A 12,826-nucleotide genomic window follows, 5' to 3' on the forward strand; every position below is an offset into this window, starting at 1 on the left:
ACATTAAAAATCAATGGGTCCCACCACTTCACCCACTTTTCCTTCTCTTTTCCACTACTTTATACATATTTCTTAATCTCCGTGCCCAACCCAAATGATAAGAAATGAGAGGGACGGAGGGAGAATAGGCAACTCGACATAAAAAGAAACCTCTCTTTGACAATTTACAAACATATAAAGTGTTATAAACTTATTTTTGGCATTAGCAAAATGCAACAAATGAGAGAACATTGGAAAGTAGGTGAAGAGCACAACCCTCATTTGTATCCGCTCGCAGAAAAGAAAAAAACCTTTGCTTAAAAATAATGGTGTCACGTGACACACCATGCACTACACTACATCCGCCAGTGGACTTGCCGTCTTGGTGAAATTCATCCATTTATTATCATCACCAACAGGCCAAGGTTAAGTTGCATGTCAAACCTTAAAGCAGAGAGAATTCCTCTATATAGACCCTCTGTCTTTTACCTTTTACCTGCATTCACCAAAATATTATCCTCGACCCTTATTAGAAATCTGAAAACAACTAACATCTTATTAGTTCTGTACTTTATAAGTAGTAAGCTCGTCTGCACAATCAACGGGGTTGCAAATTATTTTGCGTGTCTTGAGACTTAAAAAACAAAATAATTGACTTCGAAATATACTTTCTGATCCTTCAGGAAAATGAATTCAGAGGATATCTTTTCGGAAGATGTTGATTTTGAAGAATAGTTACTGGATTCTTTTTTTTCAGAAAATGAATTTCACAAACATATTTTTCTGGAAACTATGGTGCTAATATCTCTTGTATCATTTAAGTATTATAAAAAATAATGTGAAATGTTTCACTTCAAAATATATTTTCTTCTAAAAATCCTCTTTAAAATTTATTTTACTTTTCTAGAAAATAATATAATTGGCACCATACACCGCCTATGGGCCATGTGCCTCGCCCTCGGCCCAAACTTCCGTCTCGGGACCTTTAATAGCCCTTCATAAAGCGCTAATGATTCGCACATATAAAATGCCGCATACCAACAAATTGTTTTCTCGCGAACTCGTTCGATATTTGTTCGGATGTGATTGACACACACATGACTGATACATTAATGATGTCAGTCACCACCTCCAGCCATTGAAAACTCCTAGTTAAAAAGTCCTTTAGTTAAAAAGTGAGTTAAGTCCCTTAATTAGAAAGTGAGTTGACATATTTAAAATACAAAATTTTAGTCTAACAACTCAAAAAATTCAACTCAAACCATACTCAGCTGTTGTCCATAATTTTAGTCGACCTATCGTGGATGACTAAATTATAGCCAATACTATTGAAGCCAAATGTCTTACCTGTTAAGCAAATTTTACATAATATCTTACAGTTCTATTTAGCCAACGATTATAGTCAACTCAGATGGCCAAATAAGGAGAAACATTCGTCATATCACATTATAGACATGATCACCATACACATACGATCTAAAATAAAATTACTGTACAAGCTAAATTATCATATATTTACATTCATGTTCTTGTCCTCACTGCAACAAACAGGCCTTGGCCTTCCTGGTACATAGTTTACACATACCTCGAACGAAGCAACGTCCAAGGTGGTTCCAATAACTAAATTTACAATAGACCCTCACTTTATCTAAAACAACCACTAAATTCTGGCAAACAAGACGAGCTTAAGACTAAAAAAGTAGAAAACACATAGCCAACAAAACTCAAGCCAAAGATGAGGCATAAAATCAACCAACTTATCATGAACTCCATACCCCAATACTTTCGGCCATAAGTAACTTATCGATACTAACTTTCTCCCCAAACCTATAAGAAAACTTGAGCAATCCCTGCGAATTCACGCAGCCTTTCTGAACCGGATAATTAACTATAGCACTCCCTCCCAACGGATACGCATACTCATAAAGCTCCTTCATCGACAAGTGCACTTCACCGATATATCGATCTCCCAGCTTTCTTTTGCAGTAGAGCTTTATCACAAGCATGCTACTGTGATGTTCCACTACACTCTCACTTATGGTATAGTTCATCGTAAAATTCCATGCAGGATTCGTCCTGCTATGCCTGTCCACCGGGGTTCTCTTCTCCGAATCACCCTGATTCCCGATCGAAACTCGAGCGTACACTTTCATCTTGCATATTCTCCGAACATTTTCGAGATCGATTGCGGAGATTAAATTTATCTCGAATTTTCTGCACTCCATAGTGTGTGTGTCTGAATTAAACAACATGAAGGTAGTTGTTGTTATGAATGGAAGTGTGGGATTTTATATTTGAGTTGCGTGATTGAGTGAGGAGGTGTGGAAAATTTGGCAAGTTGACTTGGATATTGGAAGGAACTCTCCGGGTAGATTACTCATTGGTTATCTGGTATTCTAGTTTATTGACAAGTGAGAGTTGATTAATTTATAGGAGACTTTGATAAAAACAAGTTGCGTTATAATACAAACATGAATTTGTTGAGGAAATAATTTATTTTGAAAAATGTTTGGAAATTATTTGCATGCAACGTAAATATGTATATAGTATACTGGGTTGAGGGACCCAAAATCGACTGCAATTTATGATGATACCAACGTTAGGGACAGAAGTTGATTAATTTATGGTTTAATTTTGTTGGTGTTATAGATTTATAATGTACTTGTCTAGCCTGAAAAAGATATCAAGTTATCTATAATGGCTATGCAAGACCAGAGATGTTGACTGCTAAACTATCGACGCACCTATAAACTTAATATATTCGATTCATAGTTTTGTAATTTATATATAAAAGGCTTAACTGGGGCATTATAAACTGGCATTGCAATTGAATCACGGTATTTATTTACATTTTACACACTTTCTGAATACAACCCAGAAAAAGGCGCAGGGGTCATGATTCACATCTTCTTAATTATGAAATGTTTGCTTGAGAACATTATTATAAAAACTTTGTAAAATTTCTACAAAATAATTTGATGAGATGTTCTAGACAAGCAGTGACAGCCAATTCAAACCTGGGCATGGAATTCTGCATTCATTTGCAGAAATTAGGGCCATTCTGAAATTCACTCACGTGTAAACACTCTCTGCATATTGAATAGAGTGGATTATTTGAACATTATTTAGTTTGTTAGATGACATTTATGTACAGAAGATAAAGCCAGGATAGGTAGAATTTTAAATATCTCAACATAATGATGGTTGACCTATAGATACTAGTTTATGGTTTTCTTGGTAGAATGTTTTGTTGCAGTTTCGCCTCTGCAGCAAACTCCAAAATTGAATGTTCTTCGGCTTTCTACGCTGGGTTTTGTGAATATTTATGCAGGGCGATCCGATTACCAAATGAATTTTAAGAAAACTGTTGGTGATGATTACCTACAAAACACGGAACTAGTGAAAAAAAATAGCTGAGACTGAGTTGCGTACTAGGTCGCTCCGATTCTGCTCTGGGTGCAAGCAGTGTGTAACAGTATCCCAGGATAAAACAGCATTTCTTTCAATTTGTCAATCGAGTCTTGCACTAGGATTGATTGGACTAATAGTTTTTTTTTTTTTGCAAGAAATGGTGATCATTGCATCATCTATTTATATTGAGGTGAGTAGAACATTTCTGATGTAATCAAAACTGATGTCTTAAACGGGTTTTACTAAAACATTATTCATGTATTTTTATTCTATTTAACAAACAACTGATTTATTACAGAAAAAATACGCTTTCGTGTGCGTTTCTCTACAAATAAATACTGAAAAATAAGATGCCAAATCCAACCGCATGACATAACATCGACTTCTTGTCTTTAGTTGGCGGTACTTGTCTATTTCTACTTTAATATAGAGCATCTTACAGCACCATCCACGCAAGTATCTAAATTTTTTGAAATGATAATGATGAAAACAACTAGACATATTTTGCTCAACAAATAACACAAAATGAGCCACCCTTGTAGCCATACAAAATTTTACTGCCTACCAGCCAAAACTGGCACCTTCTAACACCCACTACTTCTATCATACAAACACAGCATCTTTCAACAAAATCAGTCAGAGGACAAACATAAGCTCAAGGCAACTCTGTTGTTACAAGACCCTAAAATTTCTACATATTCACTTTCTGAATCAGGACAGACTCACAAGAACGAGGAGAAGAAAGAATAATGATGTTGATGCTGAAATGATTATGCGACATCAAGAGGGAGCAGCTTCATGTAATCCACTTGTTGCTTCCCAATTCGTGAAGTACATTACATTTTTTGACTGAGAGCCACAAATAAGTGTCTCTCGGGAATGAATTCTATTTGAAATCTGATACCGTAACTGTAACTGGAGAAAGGGAACCTGTCTATTTAAGTTCCGTAAATGCTGAACAGGAAAACTTTACCTCATTTATACAAATCTGTATCTAGCTTCCATGGTAGTTGCGAACTTAAGCAGCAACCAAGAAAATGGAACAAAGCTCTGAGAATATGTATATATATAAATTATGACTGCACAAGCGGGAAAATCAACTGTAGAGAGAGACATCATCGTGACTATGTCGAATTAGTGATCTTGTATAAGAACATTATGAGTCAATTTGAGGGTTGAATTTTGTGCTTCCCAGAGACACCGGCACTCTGGCAAAGGGTTTGAATATAAAGAATTCCTTCTATTGCTCTTTCGAGGTCTAGGTACCATTATACCTTTGCGGTCACTTTCTGCTAGCATTAACTTCATTTCATCCTTGAACGTGCTCCAACTGCAAACAAATAGTAGAATCTTAATTGTAGACTGAAAATTAGTTATATTAACTACACGAGCATAATGGAATAGGTCCTGATCCAAGTCTAGAAAAATTCCATCAGTCCTAGTGTGCTTAAGTTTTTAGAAAGTAGCTACCAGCCAGGATAGAGCTTATTCTTTTCATTCCTTTTATACAACATTAGTGCAGAGACCCTGTGTCTTGCCCTAAAGCATATATGTAATAAAAACTTCAGTGGCACATATATTTGTTCCAAATATTTGCCACTGTTTTATATGCCTCTAAGAGACTGTTAGATGAGTCATCTGTATATATGGGTGTCTAGAACACTATTAGACGAGTCATCTGTATATGTGTGTGTTAAGTTATCAGATTATACCTATGGCTATTATGGGGTGGAACGGAATTGAACTCGTGACCTCTGCCAACACTAGAGGGCTTACCAAGATCAGATTATTTCTACGTCCAGATTGAGTCATCTGTATACGCGTGTTAAGTTGACAGACAAAATGGGTTGGCAGGGAAAGAACTCAAGACCTAATTTGTGTGCGGACGCACGTGCACCCGTAACATTTCACATTTTTTTAACAGGTGCTCTGGAGTTCAGACTTGTGGAAGTGAAAATACTCTTACACTAAATTTGTATGCAGGGACTATAAGTCTATAATCCGATATAACATACAATTTGCACCAATATTATGCTACTTCATTCCTTAGAACAATACAATAAAATTGGTTGCCATCACCTTCTAATCATTTTGGGGGACTATATAACCCCACCATCTACTAGATAGTTCGCAAAATGAACTATAAGTAATAAAAATGTAGTCCATAGGATAGCTGGAGGTCTATATGAAGCAGCAGTCTGGGAATTGTTAATCTTATAAACAAACATAGTCATAATGCTTTCTAAAAGTTGAGTTTGCAAGGGCAAGGCAGCTATATTTTCCAAACTAGGCAACCGTATATTATAAACAAGAAAACCACAGGGCAGCAAAAGATTTAATTACCTGATGCTAGTATTGTGCAGTAAAAGTGCAAGCTTGGTTTTATCTGGCTTTATAGTCTTAGCATGACCATTATACAAAAATCGCCGATGACCCATCAGAAAATGCGGGAAGTTTCCACCTTGAGTGGTAACAAATACTTCACTATACAGGCAGACCATGTAGTCAAGAGCCGCCAGCCTCGAAGAATATCCCTAGAATCAAAGAGAAAAAGTATGGTGTCAAAGGAAATGGCCAAATTTAAATACTCTACCACAAGCTGGTTAAACTGGATATTGCAATTATTACGAGGTTACTCAACAGTCAACAATTACCAGATCCATCAAACATTAATCTGGGTTGACCAAGACATTTCACAGGTGACGATAGTTGACTCAGACAAAGTAGTAACTGTCTGCTACAGTCTCCGTTTACGCATACAATAGTGATGAAATCGCGGACTAATTTTGAGTATCCCAAATTACTAAACAGGATATTACAAATAGTAGCCAAGTCAACCGCAGTATGATGGTTCATGGTGGGAGAATTATATGCACAAATGCAAATATGGAATTTTTTCTTTGGTTTTATATCTTTTTCCTCCAAAGAGAGTGGGAAAATTATATGCACAAATGCAAATATGGAATTTTTTCTCTGGTTTTATATCTTTTTCCTCCAAAGAAAGTGGATTCACTTGTAAAAGAAGAAAACAAAAAAAACAAAAAAGTGGATTTTAAGCTACAGGATATAGAAGTAGAATCCATGCTATGAAGAATACTATCTCACCAATTTGAGAGCACAAACATTCAATAATGGACATGTTCTCTATCTCGCCAATTTGAGAGCACAAACATTCAATAATAGATTGTTAATGCTACCACAGCCAAAAAAATAAATTATCTGGCCAATAACACTAAACATATTGCCCTCCTAATCAAGAACTGAAGATAATCATAACAAACATTGTAAACTATTAAAACCATAGGAACCGGTGTACATGAAGTATTTCTACCTGAAATGAAGCAAGTTCATCTGGTTTTGCAAGTGATTCTTTGGTCTCTACAAGAGGAAACATTTTCCTCAAAGGTGCTAAGTTTCTTTCAGCCTGGTAAAGTTTTCCTGATGCCAAATATATTGGAGTGTTGTTGGTAAATCCCATACCCCTCAGCATCATTCCGACCTATGCTGACAAAGAAAAGATATACAACGGAGATTTATTATCTAATTAACAAATGATTGTAATAGAATTAAGCAAGTACCTGTATGTATTCAAATACCTGGATCAAGAGATTCACACACTGACTCACACAGAAGGCAACACATTTATCTGTAAGGACTTGTATCCTATATATGTTTTTTTCAGTTACACTAATGAGATACTGAATTATATCCTTCTATGAACGTTTTTCTTTTTTTCTTCTATGTGTATGATTTATATTTAGTGCACACATAACTTCCTACCAAAAACCTTGCAGGACGATAATGAATTAAAAACATAATAATGGATGACAAATTTTCATGTAAGTAGTTGAAAGCAATACAATGATGCTAAGTTCAGGTTTATAAATTATAGAGCAAGATATAGTTTTAAGGATGACTCCACTGCGTACTGTATATATGCTAAACCTTGCTACGGCTTATTCAGTTGGCGAAATTCTGTCTCCTATTTTCTTCTCAATAGCAACTTCTGTAATACTGGGCCTTGGTGCCACATTACTTTAGTTCAAGAGTTCTCGTATTTAAGGTGCTAGTATAAACAATTACAGTATCGAAATTTATCTTAAAATGGAGGTGCAGTGGTTTATGCGAAACCCAGTTTGTTTAACAAATTTTACAATGTTTTATTGCTTGCTTACTCACACATAAGGTACTATCTGATATAATGTAAAGTAAATCGGTATCACAAGCAGATGCCACTACATTCTTAAAACAATTGAAAAGGAACTAATTTTAGAGATAAAAGAGGAACAAGGGTGAAGGACAATCATATAATATGACGACACTTACATAATAAACGGAAAAAAAAAGGATGAGAACAATAGTTAGGGGAAATTATGCCAAAAAACTAACCTCCAAAGGGGTCATGGGGCACTTTCCATTGATTCGATTCAGACCAGGTTCAATCACACGATCTTTACGTTTGAACTTATCACCCCATCCCTTTTCACGTATTGAGTCCATCTTTAATCTTTCAGCTACTCCTCCTTCGTACACACAACATGAAAACGCCACCATGTCCTAAAAGTAGAATTGCAGTGCACAGTTAAATATATTACACCAAGTAAAAACTACATCAAACATGCAATAAAACCCATTGTAAGAACATCATGACGAATTATACCTCCTCAAAACGAAGGTGGACTGATACGAAATTACCACCAGAGATAGAGCTTTTTTCTGTCATTCGATTGACCAATTGTTTTGCAAGTTCTAAGATCGGAACCGAGAATCTCAATGCTTCATAATTGGCCAGGCACCTTAGTGTTTGAATCTGCGGTGGAAGATTCATTGCCAGTCTATTCGCAAACGGAGCAATGCGGATAACCCTATAAAATCAACAAAAATATTGTGAATGTTTGAACAAGTTCTAGTTCTCAACATGACCTTGTATAAGCAATATAATAAAAAAATTCTTAGACATCAGGTCAACATGCCCCCAACAGTTAAAATGTTCGCTCAGATGTTAATCTACAATGGTTTAGAGAAACAAAACCTCTTCCATCTCAAATCATACCGAAGCAGTGCAACTCTTAAAAAAGGTCCATATCGCAAGTATTTTTTTTCTAAATTTGTTAACAATAAACTGAATTATGCTAATAGTAAAAGATGAATCAATTTACAGAAATCATAAGATTTGCACAGATGTCCCTAAATTGATTGATTTTAAATGTTCTATATCCAGTTGTGTTTCCTCCTTGACTAAAAGGGCACGGCATTCTGTCCTACAGAAGGTAGCATAATCAACACTTAAGAATTTGTTGTTGGAAACATCTTTTATGGGAACGTGTCCAGATTATATTAGAGGGTCATACATCCTACGCACCAATACAGCACAATGCCGTTCTTTGCTGCAATCTTTTCAGTGAAATTTTAAAAATCAAGTGCCGGATGAAGGTTTCTGTTTCATATGCACAGTCCGCATGAACCTCCTCTTCCTTTACATCAAGTACTTATTACTAGATGAAACAAGTCACTTTCAGTCTGATAAAGTATTGATTATGGAAGTGTTATGCCATGCACTAGTATAGGAAGTAAATTGTGAGTAATAATGAATTACGTACCTGTTATTTTCTAAAATTGGCTGCACTTCCTCCAAGTAATAATTGGCAGAAGCCCAAGCTGGAACTTTTAGAAATGTTATATTGCTGATGTTATTGTACTTTTCCATAAACTCTTGTGGAAGCTCCCTGATCACTTTTACATGGCCTTTAAGGGTGTTCACAAAATGTTCCTCATCATAGATATCCGAAAATACACTGTAAAGCACCAAATCAGCAAACCATTAAGTGTTGGATAATATTTGAGGAAAAGGATGGCCATATAACAGAGACTCCTTGCGCATACAGAAACTATATCTATTAATTATATGTTTACATATTCAATTCTTTGGTACTTCAATGAGAACAGAGCCCAACACTGATATGCAATGACCAATATTCTGAAATCAGAGTTCAAGCGTATCAAAACTGAAACCCTACACAAGGTAACGCCTAGGTGTCCAAGCAAATGACTAGTGATAGCCTTGTCCCGACAGTGTCTATGCTCCTCTTAGTTGCATAATGGATCCTATTGCTGTTCGAGTAAGTGTTCCTCTTGTTTTATATTTTTTCCTTGATATTTTCATCTTTTCACAATAAGTAATAACGGAAGTAGAAACTTGTTCGCTAGGAGAAGATGATGCGTGGACCTAAAGCAAATCATTTCGTTATATCATCTGAAGACGAAGGTTTATATGCACAATCCAGTTCTGTTACCAATATTGTAAAAGCATTACTAAATGCTTTTTACCTATTTGATGCCCAGAAGATACTTTTTTGACAGTTAGAGACAAATTATATGGGAAATATAGTTTCTATCATTAAGTTCACAGAAACGAAATAAGCACAGATACATAGAAACGAAAAAAGTGAATATTACAGAACAGGATCTTTCGGTTACTTGCCTGGGATCCTTCCAAACATTGTGAAATTCAAATTGGGGAATAATTAATGTAGCACCTAGTAGTCCAGCGACAGCGACTGCATTGCATATCTGAGAAAAGGAAGTTATAATTTCAATAATCTTCAAATGCTAGGCTAGAATGTCAAGGTGGCTCAGTACATTATTCTACATATAACTATGGATTAATAAGACACCAAAACAACATAGGTTCTCCCAGTGTCAGAAAATGGTAATTAAAATTGAAAACTTTTATTTTCCTAAAATTTTAGGCTTTTTAAAATCTTCGACCCTTTATATCCATCAAACTGAACTTTGATGTATAATAATAATGTTGAGGACAAATTTTCTGCTAAGAATTTTTGGCTGGAATGAGTATCAAGTATCACATGGTGTTCAAAATTAATACTATTCAATGGTGTATATATCCTAGTTGTATGATGCATAATCCAAGACAATTACATTTACCTCTACTGTGAATAATCTACATAAGCAACAAATCAGGGATCAGGCAGTGTACACTCTACAGAATGAGTAGCATATCAATGAACACATGAAATCTGAATAACTGTTCTAAACTAAAATACTGAACACTTTCTTGTGAATCAGTGAATGATTGCTTATATGTTAGCCAACATACCGATGAGCGCTGTTGATTAAGGCCGCCATTGGCATCGACAATCAAGTAGCGATCAGGCTCCAGCATTCCTGGAAAGTATACATATACATATAAGGTGGTAGAAGAAAAAGATATAGCCCATTATAACATGTCTCCAGTACTGATTTACAGAATCAGATAACACAAGGCCACAATTACACTCTCACACGGTGACAGCCAACATTGCGTAATTACATCGTATCTCTCTTCATCAATGGAGTTATGGAACGGCAGAAAATGAGGGAATAACATATAAATATAAGACATGTACCAAGCTGGCGACGAGCAGTTGTATTTACACAGCGTTTCTGCTCCTTTACCTTCCTTTTGTATTTCCAAACAGCGGACAACTACATTAGAATACAAAGTTATTAATTAAAGTTGAAAACAGAACAATTTTAAGAAGTTATGGTAATCCAATCGCTAATAACTCATATAATTACAACGTCAAAAATAACTAGTCGTATAATACTCAGCATTTCATGGTCAAAATTGAAAGGCACACTTCACAAGAGGAAAACCCTGTTTCACTCAAACTGAAAAGGGTTAAAAGCGTTGTTTGCTGTATTCCATAATACTCAGAGCATCTATTTTACACAGAACTTAAGCGATACTCTTAGACACTCTGGATAAGCACTATTCCAGTAGAAGCATTTCAGGTTTCTTTCTTGTTGATATTAAGATCATGTTGCTTAACACTTAAATTTGACTTCCTAAAGTCAACTTCACTATCTTACTCCAACTTGTAACTTTATTAATTCTTGTCAATTCAGTTATCTGCACCTACAGGCTAATATCACTATACTAATTACATGACTTTTTTATATAAACTCATAGGAAACACATGTTTGAAATTACTTTAAAAGCACAAACCCAACTCAATCAAAATTATCTTATATTATTATCACATAAAGAAATCATTAAGCAAAATCACAAGTCATTAATAGCTGCAACAAGTTTGGAGAAAAGGAGATAACTTACATGGGTCCTAACTTAATTACTTCAAGTTTAGGTACAGTCAAAATTCACATATCAAACAGAAAACCCAGAAAATCCAAGTACAAGATTCAATAATACAACAAACAAGCACCACATCCAAATTTAGCAATGCCATTTCAAATCACTTGCATTTCTCTGTAAACAAAACTACCCAAACAAGAAAAAAAAACAATAATTTTATAAAGAAAAGGAAAAGCAACCCATTAATGATCAAGAAAACACCACCAGTAGAAAATGCAACTTTCCCAAAAAATAAAAAAAATCTAACCAGCCAATAAGTACACATAAATAACCGTGTAATAAATAGCAACCTGAATAGCAGAAGAATTATCCTCCTGAATCTGGTGCAACAACTTATCAAAGATCTGATGACTCTTGTAAAGAGAGCCAGGCAAAGTGGGTGTCCTAAACAGAGCAGAGATGGGACCCACGCAAGTGATCAGAGCAGAAATATAGAGCAGAGGAAACAACAGCAAGTAGCGAACTAGATTCCTGCGGCCACGGAGCAGCTGGTCGGCGAAACTGCCACGGCGGCGGAGCTTACGGCGGCAATGGAGAGAAGGGTTGGTGGAGAAAGTGTCGGCAGCGGCGAGGGAGTTGGCATTGCAGTTGGGTTTGGGTGTCATTGTAGTTGGCTTGTTGTTTAAGGCCATGAGAGAGAGTGTGTGTACTTGTGTGTGTGTTTGTGTTTTGGAGTGGAGGGGCTTGTAATATTTATTTTTTTGTGGGAACACAAAAGAACAGGAAGCTTGTGGAGTCTCTTGAGTCTTTGTAGTTTGTATGTATAGTGTATGTATATGTGGGATACTTTTATGAGTAGTTCTATGTACTAGAGGTGTGGGGTAAACAGAGATCAAGTCATTTGATTGATATTGTAGGAATTTTGTGTGCCGAACTTATGGGTTTTGTCCGTATTTTATAGGAGTGCCCTTTTCTTATTTTAAACAATCTTTTTTGCTAAATATCATTATTCTGCAAATCAATCATTAATCTAATGAATAATTTATGTTTTATTTAACTGATATTTAAATAATCTGAATAAAATTTAGTGTAGTTTATATGTTAAATCAGAATATATCTTTGCGCAATTTATAGTGTATATCTCTTCTCTCAATTGTTATCAAGTTGTTATCTAAGTTCCACATACTTTTTCTACGGTAAACAAAGTTTTTATAAAATTATTATTTTTTATTATATCTAAGCCAGCAACTACGGAGAGTATCGTTTAAATCAAATGTCTTTTTAATATCTAAGATTTACAAAATCACATTATATTTTTATAGATAATAATGCTAAAAGAGG

The 12,826-nt window shown here is 35.3% G+C and overlaps 2 protein-coding genes across 2 annotated transcripts; both read right to left on the bottom strand.

Annotated features, from left to right (window-relative positions):
• Positions 1 to 1,739: 1,739 nt before the first annotated feature.
• Positions 1,740 to 2,204, bottom strand: LOC108217377 (protein SRC2). Its single transcript, XM_017390211.1, has one exon. The coding sequence runs from the start codon at positions 2,202 to 2,204 to the stop codon at positions 1,740 to 1,742; it is 465 nt and encodes a 154-aa protein (XP_017245700.1).
• Positions 2,205 to 3,874: 1,670 nt separating this feature from the next.
• Positions 3,875 to 12,303, bottom strand: LOC108215662 (O-fucosyltransferase 10). Its single transcript, XM_017388197.2, has 10 exons — positions 11,836 to 12,303; positions 10,797 to 10,875; positions 10,508 to 10,575; positions 9,872 to 9,960; positions 8,991 to 9,185; positions 8,051 to 8,255; positions 7,780 to 7,947; positions 6,722 to 6,889; positions 5,734 to 5,924; positions 3,875 to 4,720 (listed from the first exon to the last, which is right to left on the bottom strand). Exons 1-10 carry the CDS (start codon positions 12,175 to 12,177, stop codon positions 4,525 to 4,527), a joined length of 1,701 nt encoding a protein of 566 aa, XP_017243686.1. The 5' UTR covers positions 12,178 to 12,303; the 3' UTR covers positions 3,875 to 4,524.
• Between the last annotated feature and the right edge of the window lie 523 nt (positions 12,304 to 12,826).

This window comes from Daucus carota, chromosome 4 (assembly GCF_001625215.2).
Source record: "Daucus carota subsp. sativus chromosome 4, DH1 v3.0, whole genome shotgun sequence".
Classification (NCBI taxonomy): domain Eukaryota; kingdom Viridiplantae; phylum Streptophyta; class Magnoliopsida; order Apiales; family Apiaceae; genus Daucus; species Daucus carota.

What these genes read in the sequence shown, in the direction of transcription:
- LOC108215662 (XM_017388197.2), bottom strand. Translation starts at nt 12,177, where the DNA reads ATGGCCTTAAACAACAAGCCAACTACAATGACACCCAAACCCAACTGC. An exon ending in TTAATCAACAGCGCTCATCG is followed by an intron (nt 9,961 to 10,507) that starts GTATGTTGGCTA and finishes TCCTTTTCTCAG; the next exon opens with ATATGCAATGCAGTCGCTGT. An exon ending in AATGTTTGGAAGGATCCCAG is followed by an intron (nt 9,186 to 9,871) that starts GCAAGTAACCGA and finishes GGTGCTTTACAG; the next exon opens with TGTATTTTCGGATATCTATG.
- LOC108217377 (XM_017390211.1), bottom strand. Translation starts at nt 2,204, where the DNA reads ATGGAGTGCAGAAAATTCGAGATAAATTTAATCTCCGCAATCGATCTC.